We start from the raw sequence: 18,173 nt of genomic DNA, 5'->3' as shown, positions 1-18,173 counted from the left end.
TTTTTTTTTTTAAAAAAAAAAAAGCATTAATAGGTATCAGTCAGAGGCAGCATATACTATAACGATAAACAGCATAATTCTGGCATTCAAATCCCAGCTCTATGACTCAACTCATCAACTGTATGAACACAGATAGGTTACTTCCTTGAGCCTGAGTTTTCCTATCTAGAGAACATACTATATTCTGACATAATAATAATTATTATTATTAATAATAAATATGTCATGTACATATATACATACACACACTATATAATATAAGGATGTAGGGAACAATGAAGGGATTAATATATGTAAAATAAATCTGTGCCTAGTGGACATTAACACAAGTAAATATTAACACAAAATACTAAGGTAATATTAAAAATATATTTCATCAGTCAGGCAATGGTGATGCACGCCTTTAATCCCAGCACTGGGGAAGCAGAAGCAGGTGGATCTCTGTGAATTTGAGGCCAGCCTGGTCTACAAGAGCTAGTTCCAGGACAGGCTCCAAAGCTACAGAGAAATCCTGTCTCGAAAAAACAAACAAACAAACAAACAAAAAAATCAAACAATGCATTTCACAAAATGCATTATTAGGTAAGAAATATCACAGTATACTTAACAAAACCAAGAAGTAAGAGCTCATTTTATATCTACACTGTGTAGTGGAACCGAGAGCTCGTAGGCTAAAATTTTGTATGGCGTGTCATTGTATTGAATACTGGAGTCCTCTATAATACAATGACAGGGATATGTGTGCCTAAACACGTTAAAATATAAAAACACTCACACACGTGCACACATGGGCACACACACACACACACACACACACACACACACACTATAAAAGACAAGTGGTGTGCCTCTGTAGAGTGCTCACCAAGAATGCAGCTGCTCTTTGAGAGCCACTGACTCACACTGAATGAGTCCACGTGCGGGCCTGAGACATCACTCGACAGCACTGCATACTTTACAGACACTGTGTACTTAGACTGCACTAAATTCACCTACTGTGTTCTTCTAATAAGAAATTAATCTAAGCTTACAATGACTTTTATTACTTTGAAAGGTACTAATTTTCTTTTAATTATACGTCTTATAAAAACCTCAGCTTAGCTACAAACACATGATAGGCAGTAGGAAATGTTGAGCTCCAATAATTCCAATCTGATGGCATCATCATTATAGGTGTGGTCTGTGCTTCATCAAATCATAATATGGCAGCAACTGGGGACAGAGCCGTGCAGTCCCTGCACTCACACCATTATAAACTAGCAAGGAAGATATACGTAAGGAGTTGTTGGAAAACACTATCTGCTTGATCAGATGACTAAAAGCAGGGAAACAAAAATATACTACAATCATCCCAAGTGGGAAACAAGTCAGACTTTAAAAACATTTCTTAAATTGGAAAAATATAATTCTATGTGGCCTATATACCATACAGCTTTTCTGGAAAAAAAAATATGTCCTTTAATTATAGTAGAAAGAACAATTCTTTCTGAGCTATCATTTCAAATCTCTCAGCACCTAACTGTTGGGAGCCAAGCCAATCCAAGGCTTGACCTAGGCACAGATGCATAGTCAAGGAAGATAGTTCCTTGTGGAAAACCAGGAGTATGACTGACAAGGTCAATAATGGCCTAGGGCCAGGGCCTTTAGGAACCTGTGACTTTGAACCCTGAGAACCCAACTCTTTCCCACAAAGAATGATGGTTATTAGTCCCAAGATTGCTGTGCGCATTTGAGATAACCTGTGTTCCCTTTGTACAACATCACTTGATTATCATGCTTTGTCCCATTGTGCAATAGTTTTCTGCAGACTCCATTACATTTTTACATGCAAATAGTATATAAGATAAGAAGAAGAAGAAGAAGAAGAAGAAGAGGAAGAGGAAGAGGAAGAGGAAGAAGAAGTGTTTCACATAAGATATAGCTTAGGCAAGGCCTCTTGACTTAAGTTTTCCTATTTTCTTTACCATTTCTGATTCCCCCTGTCCTCCATCTCAGACCTGTATGTCCAGGTTCTCTAACAGGTGTCATGCACACTGAATAAACAGCAAAAAAAAGGTTACAGATATTCCAGTGAGTTTCTGAGCTTTGAGAAGAAATGTGTCGGGGAAGTAATCAAAGTACAGTGTGAGAAAGACTAGAACTAAAGGAATACTGGAGAGGGAGAGTCAATCAGCTCTCTGTCATATAAGAAAAGCATGGACCACTCTAAATACACAAAGAAAAGATTCATATGTCAGTGTGATGAGCTTGCTCCACTGCTTTGGGCCTGCTATAAGGCAGGCCATCATGGTAGGCGTGCCTGGCCCAGAGAGCTTCTTGCTTGTAGGAAAACAGTCTTGTGAAGATCTCACTCACTATTGCTTTTGAGCACACAGCCCCATGACCTGAAGACCTCACACTAGGTCAACCCTTTAAAGGTTGACCATCTCTCAAAAGTGCTTCCTGGGCGACCAAGCCTTTAACACATGAGTCTGGCAGGGGAAGGAAGTTATTCAAGATCCAAAATATAAGACAGGTCTCTAAACCACAACAGTGCAGCTTGAATGGTTTCACAAACAAGCAGATTTTTAGGTGGATCTGAAAGGATGATCAACAGATGACAGACACACAAAGACTGGCTTGCCCAAGCCTGGGATATATCTGGTATGACTGAAATGTTTATATTGAATGTGGGAAGAGAAAAGCAGCTCAGTTTGGGTACTATGAAAAAAATCAATCTTAAAAAAACTTAAAAGTGTATTTGAAGCTATATTCATAGTGCTCAAAGATGGTGGTATGTTCTGGAACTTAAATGTTTCCTCAAGGGTTTAAAGGTTTGGTTCCTAACTTAGCACGAGTAAGCAGTGGGAACTCTTACGATGGCTCCTGACTGCAAGTCCTAAGCTCACTTCTCTCCTTCAGTTATCAGCTGGCATGTGAATGATTTTCTTCCGACTCCTTATGTGCAGCTTTGCTCCACTCCAAACGGACAGGGCCAAAAGCAACCTTTTCTCTTTATAAACTAATTAATTCAGGTGCTTGTTACAGTTTTTATTACACTGATTTGTTTGTTTGTTAGGGAGAGTCACCATCACTAGGGCACATACGTAGAAGTTGGAGGACAACCTGCAGGAAGGTATTGGTTCTGTCCATCCATCACATAGGTTCACAAGATCAAACTTAGTCAACAGTCTTCACAGCAAACACCTTTACATGCCAAACCACCTCACTATCTCTCAAATAGGTTTAAATATGGAACTCATGATGCCTTTGCAGTGACAACGTCTTAAAGGTTAATGTTTTTATGTCTAACCTCATATCAAGCTCCACCTACCTGAGCCTTACTTGGCAATAATTGTCATGAAGGGAACTTGTATTCCATCTTCATCCTGTTGGACCCAAAGCTTTCTACACAAGACCTCTTCCAACCTGCAAGCCAAACCATGATGAACAAATAAAAGAAGAAAGTGCAACTATGGTTTAACATGAGGGTCATCTGGTGGATTTTCACTCCAGCATCCAAACTCTGCTCATCCTTGAGCCCACTTCCTTCCTCCCATGAAGGATGCTTTCACGCTGCTTCCCAAAGGCAAATTCGATATTTTTAGGACTAGAAACTTCTATGTGGACACTCTTTAGGAAAGGAAATACTGGATTATGAACAGAAAACTGTAGTAATAGGAGCGGCGAGGCTGCGTCCCAGGCACCCGGTCGCCCGCACGGCTAGCTTTACCCGAAATAATTACACAGAAACTGTATTCTTTTAAACACCGCTTGGTCCATTATATCTAGCCTTTTCTCAGCTAACTCTCGCACCTGGACTAGCCCATTTCTAATAATCTATGTAGCCCACGAGCTGGCTTACCAGGGAAGATCTTGACCTGCATCTGCCTGGAGTGGGAGAATCATGGCAACTCCTGACTCAGCTTCTTTCTCCCAGAATTCTGTTCTGTTTACTCCGCCTACCTATGTTTTAACCTATGAGGGCCAGCCAAGCAGTTTCTTTATTGCTTAACCAATGAAATCAACAGATAGAAAGATGACCCTCCTCCATCAGAAAACCAGGTATAAGAATGAATATTTATTTATAATGAAAAAAACAAAACTAAACAAAACCACCCGAGCTTTGAGGATACAGGTGCCTTTGGTCAGATCAGAAACGCCTGCACAGAAGTGCTCTGACCCCAGAATGGATGCTTGCCAAGCCTTCCTCACCAACAACTGACTGTACCATGTGATATTTAAGTCCTGCATTTGTTTCACCGAATGTCACCTCTACCATGGCCGGATAATCCCTTAAACTTTTCCAATCGGTTTCAACAAACAGAATATGTTAGGCTTGGAGGCAATTCACTACAAGACATCAAAGGAAGTAGACTTGAATAGAGTGTAAAAGGAACTAGAAATTTCACCCTTTCTTCCCTGCAAGAAAGATCTCAGTAAGAAGCATTCCTAGACAGTAAGGGCCCAGTCTCTCTGCTCTTTAAAGAACACATTCCACAGCACACTATCAGGAACACCTAGGACAAATGTTCAATATCCCAGAATGTAGCTCGCTTCCCACAGGATAAATCTTCCTCCATTGGCTTTCTCTTTCTCTCTCTCTCCACTCCTAGCATGTCCTAGAAGTCCTGTGGTAACTTCCATTACAGTCCATTGTTGCGTGTTAATTCAGCAGGCATTCCCTGGATACCCAGACAAAAAAAGCACATACACCACTGTCTTTGAGAAGCAAGTCGCATTAAGGGGCAGAACCCTACTCCTGCAGCCTTTTCCTCGCCACCGGCTGACCTGCTCTTCAGAAGCCTGGGCCACGCCTTATTCTACTGCAGATACCCAGAGGAGAGAGGAACAACTCACAGGGGATGGTCCTAGGGAAATGCCAGGAGTCCATCTCTTTCCCAAAGCAAAACAAAGGCAGACTCTCCCCCAAAGGATCTCTTTTCCTTTCTGTCAAACAGTACACAGACCCCCTAGTCCTCCACTGAGCTACAGTTAGAATAGCTTTTGTGATGGATAGACACAGTGGCCGTTTTTCTCCATGTGTGTGCAAGTAGCAATGAAGCCATTGTAATGGGAACAATGTGTGTTTCTTCCCACTTCAGCAGAACAGATGACACTGTGTTGTGGGCCTGGGAGGGGATGGGGGCCAAAGTAAAGAAACCAATCCGAAAGTTTTATTGCATGAAATTCTGATAAAAAGCACTTCGAAGACTCTTTCCCATCATCAAAAAAACCACACTGGGCAAGATCAGAGCTTAACAGCCAAAAGGAGGAAAGGAAAAAAAAAGCCCACATTCAATCCCTGAGATCATTTTCCTGAAATAGAAAACTACATATGTTTCTCAAATTTCACATCAAGTCACTGCAGAGGCCAGACTGTGGGGCTAAATTGGCCAAATAAGTGAGAAAGAAAGGACAAGGGAGAAAGGAGAAGTTGTAAACAGCAGAGAAGAGACCTATCCTTCCTCAGGGCCGCGTTTCCTCAGCACAATCTAGACTCAAAGAGCTCCTGGTGAGACTTGCTTATCAGGCAGCTTTTCCTTTGTCCAATTAAGAGACACTGCCTTGGATTAGCAAGACCCCTTAAATTCAGAAATGACATCATGGTTGGCTCTGAGCTCTCAACCGCCAGGGCCCGCTGCCAGGAACACGTCTAGTTCAGAGCCCCCTTCCCCTCCCTACTCTACCCAGCCTGACTTCCAGAGAGCCTGCAGAGCGAAACCCCAAGCAGACGCTTGCCAAGGCTAATTAAAGGTCCAAGCACCTCTTTGAAACTGTCTCCAGCTCCATTTAGACAGAATAGGAAGCAAGGATGCAGCTGGGGACGAGGCAAAGGGTAGGAGACACAGGTGATTGTGGCATCTGGAATGCTGGTTTTTAAATGACAGGCTACCTTGCTAGATAAGACCCAGGAAAGTTGAAAACTCTAAGGAAACTGGGAGGCTGGGGGAGCTGAAGACTGTTTAGGAAGCCTGGGGAGAGGGCTCAGATTCTGAAAGGAACAAGACCTGGGCAATAAACAAAGCTGCTAGTTTTCATTAATGAATGCAGTGTTTGGCACATTTTAACAATATAGGTTGATTTTTTTTTTTGCATTAAGAAAACTGAAAGCAATCTTCTAAATGACTTTAGAACAAAGGGTTCCCAGATAGTAGTTTCTTAATGACATTTAAAATTTTTCTTCAAAGGCCCTTGAGAGAAAAGAAAAATGAACCTGGCAACAACAACAAAAAAGATATATTAATTTTTAAGAAGAAACTAAGCAAAAGAGGAAGAAAAGGAAGATTTAAAACTTCCGCATAAGTGAGGATCCCAGTGGCCTAATTCTTGGAAAAGACTTAACTAGCTATCCCAAGGGAAAGAGCCTAAGAAAAACCCAAAGGGAAGCTGGTCAAAGTCATCTATCTCATCTGCATCTCACAGACGAGGAGACTGAGACTGAGTCAGGACACACGGTACTAGACCAGACCTTCGAACTCCCAGGCATGCTATTTCCTCATCCTCCGCCCCATCACTGTGGAAGCTGTGCTGTGTCCTGGACTCCAGTACAGATGCTGATACCTGCCATCACACCGGATGAGTCTGAAAGCCACCAGAATAAAGTAGTAAGAACAACATAATCCGAAGGTCCAATCATCCACGAAATAGTTCTTTGGCAAAGGGGTCCATCCTAATTTAATTTAACAAACTAATTTAAGAGTCAACAAAGGGGCTGGAGAGATGGCTCAGCGGTTAAGAGCACTGACTGTTCTACTAGAGGTCTTGAGTTCAATTCCCAGCAATCACATGGTGGCTTACAACCATCTCTAATAAGATCTGGTGCCAACTTCCGGCTTGTAGGGACACATGCAGGCAGAATATTGTATGCATAATAAATAAATAAATTTTTTAAAAAAATTTCTGATTTGTAACCTGCCTTTCCTGATTTATTTTTTCTAAAAAAAAAAAAAAAGTGTCAACAAAGATATCCATTCTGAGATTTGGTTTCAAGAAAAGGTACCCCGAAGCGAATTACAGTACAAATATCTTACCGACCATCTACTGGTCTCACCCTCAGGGTAAATGCTTTTGATTGCCGTATCATGTTCTCAGTCCCAGCATTGCCAACAGAGAATATACCATCATACTTATTTGTAAATGAGAAACCAAATTCTGACATTGCTTCACTTTGCTAAATTAAAAGAGCAAATGGAAATAAATTCTAAAGATGATTCAAGGCCTGAGGAGATAGAAGGTTAAGGAGAGGAAAAGCCATATGGTGATTCAGTTGGAAATTACTGCCCTGTTGGCTACCATCTTTCCACCACACAAAATTTACATCTAGATGTACATAGCAGAGAACCTGGGGAAGAACCTTATAGAAGCCAAACACTGTCAGACTAGTGGGTCTCAACATGGGTGCACCTCACTGCCACTGCAGTCACACACAGCAACTAAACCCCAAGGCAAATATGAGGACGTTTATGTAACCTTTTCCATCTAGATGTGCTCTATGTCTAAACACTGAAAGAAGCTACCTTGACCTTCCTGCCTTCATCTACCACATGGACAGAGAGGTGCCTGTATCTACATAGCACAGCAATAGAATGGAAGTTCTCAAGAACCTGGACTTTCTTATGCATGGATGAGAAGGCATGATATTTAACCTTCACTGCCTCTCCTGACCCTGTCTGACCTGTACAGTCCGTTTTCTTATTCCTGGTGGACTTTAAGCCTCTGAGCTGTCTTGCGAAAAGAATCCCCATAGCTATTTACATCTTCACGCTCACAACAGCTCTGATGTACTGGATTATTTCTATTCAGCGCCTCACTAAAGAAGACAAGATAGATCCACCAAACCGGAAGGCGTAGCAGGAGCATCAAACGAGTTTATTTGTTTCTGAAAGGCTCAGACGTTTCTCCTACACATCAGCTACTTAGTTGAGTTTGAATTTAATATAATACTAAAATAAATAAACAAACTTGACATAAAGTAAGGACAAACGGTACATGGCAAATGTCCCTTGCCATGTACCACGATGTGAGATAGAACTAGCAGAGATCTTATCCACGGCATTGTATTTTCTATGTAAAACAGACTGATGCTTTGTCCTTCAGTAAGAGGAAGTGGGTTAACGGGGATTAAGTATGTCCCTAAGGCAAATACTATCAGTGAACAGCTTGAGCTAAAGACCATTTGGCTCCACTTCATGTTTCCAAAAGATTTTAAAATAATTTTAACTATGTGTCTGTGAGGAGGTACGTCACATGAGTGCAGGACCATGGAGGCCGGAGGAAGGTATTGGATCCTCTGAAGCTGAAGTCATAGGTAGCTGTGAGCCACCAAACTTGGGTACTGGAAACTCAACCGAGAATCTCTGCAAGAAAAACACATGTTTATACCCACTGAGCCATCTCTGAAGCCCCTAGCTCCATTACTTACATGGATTTTAAGAGTTCAAAAAATGTGCAGCCTCCAACTGCTTAGTTAGTATCGCATTGGTACTGTTAGTACGGACCAAAAATAAGTGGATGAGTGGATGAGAGAATGGCAGGAGCTGAGCTAAGGCTGCTTCAGACTTTATCATCTTCTCCATAAGCACCATGCATACTGTTCTCTGTAATTACGATCAAAATACTATAAATTGGTATCTAGGACATTGGTCAACACAATTTACTGAGAAATGATAGTTATGTAATTGTCTTTTTAACCTGTCCAATAGCAACTGTCTTTTCTTTTTCTTCTTGGTAAGAAAACTCCCAAGTTTATTTGGGTAGAAAGGTACCAGGCTAACATCCTATATTTTACTGCCTCTCTCTGGCTAGCTTTGACCATAAAACTAAGTGTTGGCTGATGATATATAAATACCAGCGCCGCACAGGTCTCCCTGGAAGATCATTTATATAAGGCTAGCTCAGCTGTGTGGCACACCATATGTGCCCCTGCCATCCTTTTACCACGGACACTACAGAAGTACCCTAGACTACAAAGTGATCTCAAGTGTGAATTCAGAATTGAAAAGACAGGGAAATAAAAATGGTAGAAGAATTAATATCCATAATGACTTCATGGGACTCTTACAATAGTCCAAAAATTGTCTAGATTTATTTCTAGGACAGAATCAACTTTTAGGGAATGTCTTCATTATTTTTAATTTTTAATTATTTCTGTTACTCTTGAGTGAAGACATAAAGGTTATATGTCTTCTGAACAGAGCAAAAACATATTCCTTATCTTCCAAAAATAAGGGGAAATGAGATTTCAAATTTACAGGACATTTCTCAGCATTATTAACTATATTCAAGAATAAGCTGATCAGAGAAGACTGAATCATTCTTCCTAGAACTAAGAAGGGCTATTTTATCTAACACTGTTCTGAGAAATCATCCTTCAATGCAACCATAAAACAATGCAAATCAAAATGCATCAGCATGGAACAGATCGTGAATAACTGCTTCTCCCTTCAAGGTCTAGCCAAAACATCCTACCTACGACGATGAGCAAAATTCAGTCAATTTCACTTTGAGCCAGAGAGCACTAAGATTTAAAAAGACTATTAAATCACAACAAGGGACCACTTTACACTGATCATAATGGCTTTTCTATTTTTTTAAGAAAGGAAAGAAAATAAGTGCTGCCAAGAATGTGAGGAAACCGGAACCCTTCTTAACTGCAAAAAGAAAGGCAGCTCCTAAGAAAGCTACACAGAATTTCTGCATGCACCAGATTCAACTCCAAGACGATACTCCGAAAAACTAAAAGCAGGTACTTGAACAAATTCTTATGAACTATCTGGTAAATTTTGGACATTGTTGGTCCCAAAGGTTCATGGGTTGGAAGCTTGGTTTCTATTCTTACAGTACTGGGAGATAACAGATCTTTAAGAGGAAGGACCTAGTCAGAAGGCAGGTTATAGAAGCAGTACCCTCATGAACAGATTGATGTCTTTTTTGATAATAGCTTAGGTTTACTGAGACTAGGGACTGATTTAGAGACCAAGAGAACAGGACCTTATGCAGTGGGTCAGCTTCCAGTCTTTCTCACTTGGGCTCTTTTGTTGACACTGTGTGAGGCCCCAACCAGAAGCTGAACAGATGACTAGAGCTGTGAGCTAAAAGACATTGTCTTTTATTTACAGATCATCTAGTCCCAGGTTATAGCAACGGAAAACAAACTAAGTTGCCAAAATCTACTGCATAGTGATACTTAGGTCAATGGGTAGAAACCCAGCAGTATTCCCCAGAATGCTCATCAACAGATAAAGGAATGAGCAGATGCAGTGTGTGTGTGAAATTGAGCATTACTGTCGAGTCATAAAAGAGAAGGGGATTTGAGCACTTACAACAATGAGCATAAACCTTGAGAATGCCATTGAGCAAAATAATACATACATAAAAGGGTCAATAATGTACACAGACTATCTAGAATAGACAAATATAAACAGACAAGATAGACTAAAGGTGAATGGGGGCTGGTAAAAGCTGCAGTAGGAGATAATAATGACAGGTCGGTCTGGCATAATAAACAAGTTCTGGAAACCGTGGTGACATTTATACAACACTATGAATATAATCAGTACTGCTATAGTATATATGTGGTAAATTATATACCATAGAATACATAATTAAATATACCCAAACCATTGAATTATATACTTTCAATGGACAAACTGTATTGTATGCTAATTATATCTCAATAAAGATAACTTTATTTTAGTTGTCTTATCTCAGATATGCAAAAGAAGCCAGGAGGACAAGTACTAAAAGATTACAGACTGCAACACACTACCAGAGGCAGATCTCGGTGTGGAAGAGATCCTCCCTCACCCTGAGTAGAAAAGATTTTCCCCCAAGCTGTGCACCCTCTGAGTAGCACCAGCACACAGATGACCTCACACCCTATCTTCTTACCTTTCTCCATGAGGATAAGAAAAACTACCTGATCACAGGAGACCAGAGATCACATCAGGCCACATTCTGAGTCACTGTGTTAAAGACAAGGTGAGCTAATAATGCTATCTCCTAAGGCCCAGTGTGGCCAAATGGCTTCCATTGCTGTAGGATTGGGACATGTGAGCAGGTCTGTATCCAGACGGCTACTGGATTACGTGGTCCGACGTGTAAACTGCAGTTGGTGTGTGTAGTCTTCTACCCTGCCCAGCAGTTACATGTGCATACATATATACGTACATATACACATATGTATGAACATGCACATGGTGTTCACCATGAGCTGCTGAACTCCATTATCTACTCAGTAAATCAGAATTCTATACATTAGAGGTAAGCAGGTATCTTCTAAGATAACCAATGTGGTAGCTTTTCATCCCTAGCCTACGTTCTTTGTATGATGCTGCCATCAGTCAGAATCCCAACGTCAACAAAAAGTAAGAAGCACTTGAAACCTTTAAGAGCAAGATTCCTGCAAGAGGTTTAAGCAATGAGTACTTAGGAGACAAATAACACAGGAGGGGGTTGGATTTAATAAGAAAATGTGAATTTAAAGAAGATTCCTGTGATGATCAGCTTCTTCTTGCTATGACAAAATAGATGAGGTCATTTATTTGTGGAAGGAAAGGGCTTATTTCAGTTCATGGTTTCCGAAGTTACAGTCTGTAACTGCCTATCCCCGTGAGCTGTAGGCCTGTGACATGGGTACACATAAAGGTAGAAGCTCATAGTTGGGGAATCTGCTCATCTCATGGCTAAAGGGAAACAAAGAGAGAAAAAGGACCACAATATCCCTGTTAAAGGAACACCTACCTGTTTTTATTAGGGCTCCACCATCTACAGGTTCAACCCCTCCTCCTCAGCACCTAGACCTATAGATCAAGGCTTCATTACGGGAAGCTTTGGAGACATTTCAAGATTCAAATTATTACAACCATATATTATGCCCCCAACATTGACAAGATAAATACAGGTATACTAACTGTTAGAATATTACATGGGTATTACTTTCAAATAATACTGATAGCAAAAATAAGATATTATTAAGTAAAAACTGGAATGAAATCATAAATAATACTGCTACCTTGGAGCTGCTGAATATTACTTTATAAAATGATGACAGATCAATAAACTAACCACAACCATCTCCTGACAAATTAAGCAAGGAATCTTGGGAAAATGAACAACACAATATTATCCCTTATTAACAAATGCACAGAGACACAGAGAAGTAACCAAATTAGAAAAATGGCTGATATTTTAAAGGAGATTGCAGGGTTTTGTTATCATTATTCTTATTGTTTTGAGGTTGACTGCCATCCTTTAGCAGGCTGGCTGGAGCTCCGGCTGGCCTTGAACTCACAGGAATCCTCCTGGCTCAGCCTCCCATAGACTTGAATTATAGGCATGAGTCACCACATTCAGTTTCTAAAGGACATAATTTCATTTCCTTAAAATAAGAGAAAGACTATTCAGTGAGAACCTACATAGAATTGTATATTATGATAGAGGTGAGAAGAAAATAAAAATATATAAATACAAGGGGAAATAAATTCAAGATTTTAGAAGAACTCAGCCCTGTTTTCCCTTAGGGTATACAAATGTCCCAGAAAATGTAGCACATAACCTCTGAATGAAACATATATATTTTGTTTTGTCCCTGAGAAGTCTACTTATCCATTTCTTTTGGCTCAAGTGAATAAAAATAAGTGAACTGAAAAAACAATTATCCAATAGAAAATATTTTGCCATGATATATGCAGTGTTTCTGCCCTCCAGGAGTTTAAAAAAAAACCCTTATTCTGTAGGTGTGCTGTACACTGTGAAGCCTTCCCAAAGAGTACAACGCAACACAGAGCGGGCGAGGCAAGCGCCAACTCTGTGACAAACAGAATCAACAGTGATGAGAATGCTGTTATCTCCCCAGAACAGAATCCATGTTCATCTAGAGGGAAACATCAGATACATTCTAAATGGGGGAACCCCACCATATTCAGGACCTACATGCTTCAAGGAGAGCAAGATTACCAAAACAAGAAAGTTCTGATAAAATAGGACAGCCAAAGGAAGCCAAAAAGAAGTGCCCAAATGATGCCGTATTGTGGAACCAAGAATGGCCATTTGGGTTAAAAATGAAGGTGTCATGTAGCAAATTACACCTGTGTAAAATCTTCTACCTCGGAGGGAAGCTCATGATGCAGGGTGTCCTAAAGGGTAGGGGCGGAGTGTGAAACATTCTATCCTGCAAGGAAGCTCCTTAACCTCAAAAAGCAAACTCAAAGGCTTCAGGAAGCCCCTGAAACTGACTAGGTTTCCTAGGATTCTCCCTCTCCAAGTGTATAAAAGTGGGTAAGGACTGCTGAGAGACATTCTCAGACACACTAAACACCTAACACTCAGCCAGCAAAGCTGATGGGAAAAGGCAGAAACCAACCGAGCTGCCTGGAAGAAACACTCCAAGCTGTCAAGTTGTTGGCAAATTGTGCAGATTTGGTGAGCTGACATCGTTGCTAGGGAGGGGTTTTGTGACACAGCTGTCTTTGAGTGATTTAAGCTCCTGTAGTAACCCATCACTGACATTCCTGTACGGAACTAGCAGCAAACTCACTGGCATCAGTTGGATTTTGATGGTATTTAGTTGGTTCTCTATCTGGGAAAATAATCATTAGCTCTTATCTCCCAAGAATAGTGTCACCACTATATGAAGAAATCTGATCAAAGAACATAGTTAATGATATGTCAATATCAGTTCCTTAATTATAACAAACATGCCATATACTAATATATTAGCTACAGGAAGTTTGACATCTGGCATCTGAGAATTCTGTGCATATTCACAATGTTCCTGTAAACCTAAAACTATTTTCAAATGCTTATTTGAAATTATGATTGAATTAATAGAACATACTTATAAATAATTTATGGAATATCATAATATAATATGATATAATATAACACGATATAATAATATCAGCTTTCTCAGCTTTACTAGGTTAGACAAAGTCAGTTCTCTAGACAGCTACCAGTATTCATCACTTTGGTCAGGCTGCCCACGCTCCCTTTTCATTCTGGTCACCAGGTCACCAGGAAGCTTACAAAAAAAAAAAAAGCTTCTACATACTTCGGCATTGACACAGTCACTGTATTAATATTTTATTTTGATTTTTTTGTGGTTTTTCTTTGCTTTTTTGTTCTTTTTCTTTTGTGCTATGCATTGATCCAGTGGCTAGTGGCTCTGTGTGTGTGTGTATACATATATATAGCCATATTTTTATTTCATTTACTAAAATTGACCTCAAATCTCTTTAGAAGATATATACATAGAAATATGTGAATGTATATGAATATATTTTTGTCTGATTATGAACAATTTTATTATTCACATTTCTGACTAACCATTTCTCATGATCTGAACAGTTACCCACTCAGTGGCTAGAATATGGCAAATTACTAACATATTCAATTTCAATTCTTAAATTGCAAAATAGTACTAACACCACCTGCTCGAACAGATGGCTGCCGAGTACCAATGGAGTTCCATTTGTCAATGCTTACCATGGGTAAAAGAAAGGCCCTTGGTGAAGGTTAACCATTTGTTATTAATATTATTACATATTATCATTATTATTGTTATTATTAAAGAAGCAGTAACTCTTTTCATTAACACAGTAAAAAGGGAAGACATGAATGACAAAGTAATCACAGGCCCAGTATTGATTTTCTCAGTGCATTTTGGATGAAAACAATAAAATTCCATTTTTTTTTCAGAGGAGAGAAGGAGGAAGAAGGAAGCAGGACCTTCTTACACTGTTATTGCCAAAAACAAGCATGTAACCTTTACACCAGGTGAAACTCAATCCCTTGTTAGCCTGCAATAACAGAAAAGAAAAACACCCTCTAGCTTTTTTGGCGCCCACTTCATCAAAGTCACCCAAAACAAGCACATGAACGAGCCAAATGAACACCAAATCTGAGCCTTCCCTTGACTCGTTGGGTGCCAAGTTCCTGTTCTGTTGCCCAGAGTTCTTTTGGCATTGACACATTCCATTCCAGACCTCATCTCCCTTGTTCTGGGGATGGGACCGACAGTAAGGACTTTTGTTTGCAAATGCTTTGGTATTTAATAATACACACTGCATACCTATCCACAGTATCTAACTCCTACTAACTACAAGAAAATTGACAGATGAGTCGCGCACACTAGGCCTGGAGAGACAACTTATTTACTGTAGATGGAGCATGGGAAGACCATTGGGACTTAACGTAAAGACTCTGCCAGAAAGAAGAAACTAGACAATCAATTATTTTGAAACTAACAAGCCAACTTATACAGCTTTATTTGTCGACACCAACTGCTTCTTGTCTTCAGAGGTTGCAGTCCAGTCCCTGACTCCTTGTCAAGTCAAAAGACCCATCATTTTCACACATCCCTTTGATGGTGTGGGATATTTGTACACCGTGTAAAGATCCACTGTTGTGATTGGCTTAATAAAAAGCTGAATGGTCAACAGATAGGCAGGAAAAGTTAGGCGTGGCTTCTGTACAGAGAGAAGAGCTCAGAGGGCTGAATCTAGGAGTGAGAGACTCCAGTGAGATTTGGAGTATGTCAGACTTCCAGAATGGAGGACAGGTAAAAAGCCCACATGGCAGAATGTAGATTAATAGAAACAGGTTAATTGAAGTTATAAGAGCTAGTTGGGAACAACTAAGCTAAAGATCAGGCTTTCATAATTAATATTCGATCTCTTTTGGAGGACTGGAGGTCCCCAAATAAAGTCCAACAAAAAAGTCCACTTACACATTGAAGATGAGATCAAAATGACCATCCCTTTGCCATACTGAGGTTTCACACCTGGCTCTGTCTTCTTACCCACACACACCAGCCACAACTTCATACTCAATGGGTATTTTGTAAAAGGACTCTCAAGTGACACACAGTTTACTTTTAACACTTGTAAGTTACTCAAAAGCAACCGCTGACATAACATTAGGTGCTGTTGTAGTTCGGATAATTCTAGTACATTTCCACAGAAAGTGATGCGAGTTCATAGTTTATGCACCTAGTCAGCATCCACCCCTTGTGGGTATTTCCTACCCTAATTTCTGAAGTACATGTTTTTTCCCCCTTTAATGAACCACTTAGAAGGCAACTTCAGAAAGAGCTGTAGTGACCTCTGTGCTTTAGCATCTCCTTCTAGTGTGCCCACACTTAATGAATGGCATCCACCTCGGATACTCTATTTCCAGCAAGATAGGGAACAATGGGGCTTGAGCATATGTAGTGGAGGCAGAAGATAGGTTCAAGATGTTTCAAGTATGCACAATCACGTGCAGATGTAAAAACAGTATGGCCAGTCAAAGGGAGTTAAGAAAGCAATATAGAGAGAGACACCAGGGGATTGGAAGAACACAAATAAAATCCAACTTGTAATTAACATACCGTGCTGTGACACCTGTTGCCTTCCATGATAAGAAGTCTGGGAGATCAAAGAAATGTCCCGCCTTGTCCCAGCAAGTCTCTCTCAAGTTCTGCCAAATTAAATATATATTAGAATCAATTATGAGGGTTTTTTTTTTAACTCCTCTCCTCTTTCAAAAATGTTTCAGATTTTTCAAAACAAAAACAGAGCCAACAATGTTCATGAAAACATCTGTTCATGGGCTTGGGGGAGTGTGGTATAAAAGTAGTATTTATACAGGAAAGAAAACATGGCAATTATTGACCCTCTCAAAGATGATCCTAATTTTCCTTTCGTTCCCCTTCTGCAACCTGGACAGGGAGCAGGCACACTGTGGATATACAACCCAGCCTCCTGGCAAAGGCGAGAGGATGTGCACCACACAGTAAGAAGGCAAACAGCTCTGCCCCAGGGAGAAGCTGCACTGAGGACCCAAGGAATCGAAGTGTGCCTTGCCACGGAAATTCTCCAGATACCAACTGGTACCAAAGATGACTCAAACAAGTGACAACCTAAGCCACTGTGCAGGCAATGAAAAGCAACTGCCGCAACAGTTTTAGATACGTATTCAATTTCATACTGTCAAATAGCCAGATTTTGTTTTCTGCTGGGCTTTTCTTTCCTCTACAAAATCTTTCCAGACTACCTGCCACACAGCTTGCTGTGTCTTCTTGCTTTTAACTAGTCTTTGTTACAAGACACTGAGAAAAGGAATTTATCAGAAGCTCAGGGTATTTGGGGGAATCTAAAAAGAATGATGCCTGCTTCAAACAAACAGACTGTGTTGTGCCTGCGTGGTACAATCAAAATGCACAGAAACTATTGCTTAGTTTTTCCCTCCAGTCACTCTGTGTGACGGTGCCGGTTAGATTATGGTGGGCTTTCCACCTGTGTGACTTGCCTTCTCCGAGCAGTACCAAAGTGCTAGAAATGATGACATCAATTTTCAGACATATATCTTGACTTTACATATTTTTTCTCCTCAAAGTCTTGGTTTTTCCTGCTTGCTGGAAATCCCTGTCGAAGCACTGTCTCAATTACAGGGTTCTATTTCACTAAGAGCATCAAAGGGTCAAACGTAAAAGTCTCAACATCACAGCCGTTCTGTTACCACGTATGTGAAAGCCTCTCTTAGGAAGAAATGGGTGCAAATTTCTCATTACCTATCCATACATCTTAACATCAAATAAAGCAAAACTTAGCATTCCAAAATATGCCTAACACAGCTATGAACTTGCATAACCCTGTGCACTTGACAAGTCACAACCAGAAAGCAGTGGTCTTTGGAATTATGTGAGTCAAACTATCAGTATGCCTTTTGGATATTCTCAAAAACATTTTCAGGCACTTTGTGGTCGCAGCAGTTGGTGGTCAGAGAGAAGGCAGCCTCCTTCCTTAGTTCCAACAATGCAAGGCCCGTCACCATGCTTCAACTGCCAAACCACTACCCACCAACCACTTCTTCTAGTCAAAGCTAGACAAGCACCCTGAGCTGAGAAAGCAATTGCTTCTGTTAGGTTTTATGTAGGGTTACTAACAACCCTGCATGGTGCCAGTCTTCTGCCTGAGTCACACCAATAGCTGCCAGGGACAAAGATAGCCAAGTAGAACATCTCCGAGAGAGTGGCAAGGCTTTTGATAATGTCCTGGGGGTAGGAGGTGAGGAACCCAGGAGTGTATCCTCCCGAGGTGGACCAGCATTGTGGATCAAACCCAGAGACCCGAGTGGTCCTCTGAATAGAATAAATAATCAAAACCAACACGCTGGAAAGCATCAGGCATCTATACAAGTAACATCATACA

At 40.4% G+C, this 18,173-nt stretch overlaps 1 protein-coding gene across 3 annotated transcripts in view; it reads right to left on the bottom strand.

Moving 5' to 3' along the window:
- Window positions 1-18,173, bottom strand: part of Fggy (FGGY carbohydrate kinase domain containing) — a 373,913-nt gene that overhangs the window by 299,668 nt on the left and 56,072 nt on the right. For all 3 annotated transcript variants that reach the window (XM_013348239.2, XM_026781785.1, XM_005352745.2), the window contains exon 5: window positions 16,352-16,440. In XM_013348239.2, coding sequence (XP_013203693.1) covers window positions 16,352-16,440 — 89 coding nt within the window. The remainder of the gene's footprint in view (window positions 1-16,351; window positions 16,441-18,173) is intronic.

This window comes from Microtus ochrogaster, chromosome 10 (assembly GCF_000317375.1).
Source record: "Microtus ochrogaster isolate Prairie Vole_2 chromosome 10, MicOch1.0, whole genome shotgun sequence".
Lineage (NCBI taxonomy): Eukaryota > Metazoa > Chordata > Mammalia > Rodentia > Cricetidae > Microtus > Microtus ochrogaster.
Note: the sequence above shows the minus strand (reverse complement) of the source record. Positions and strands in the feature narration are given on the sequence as shown.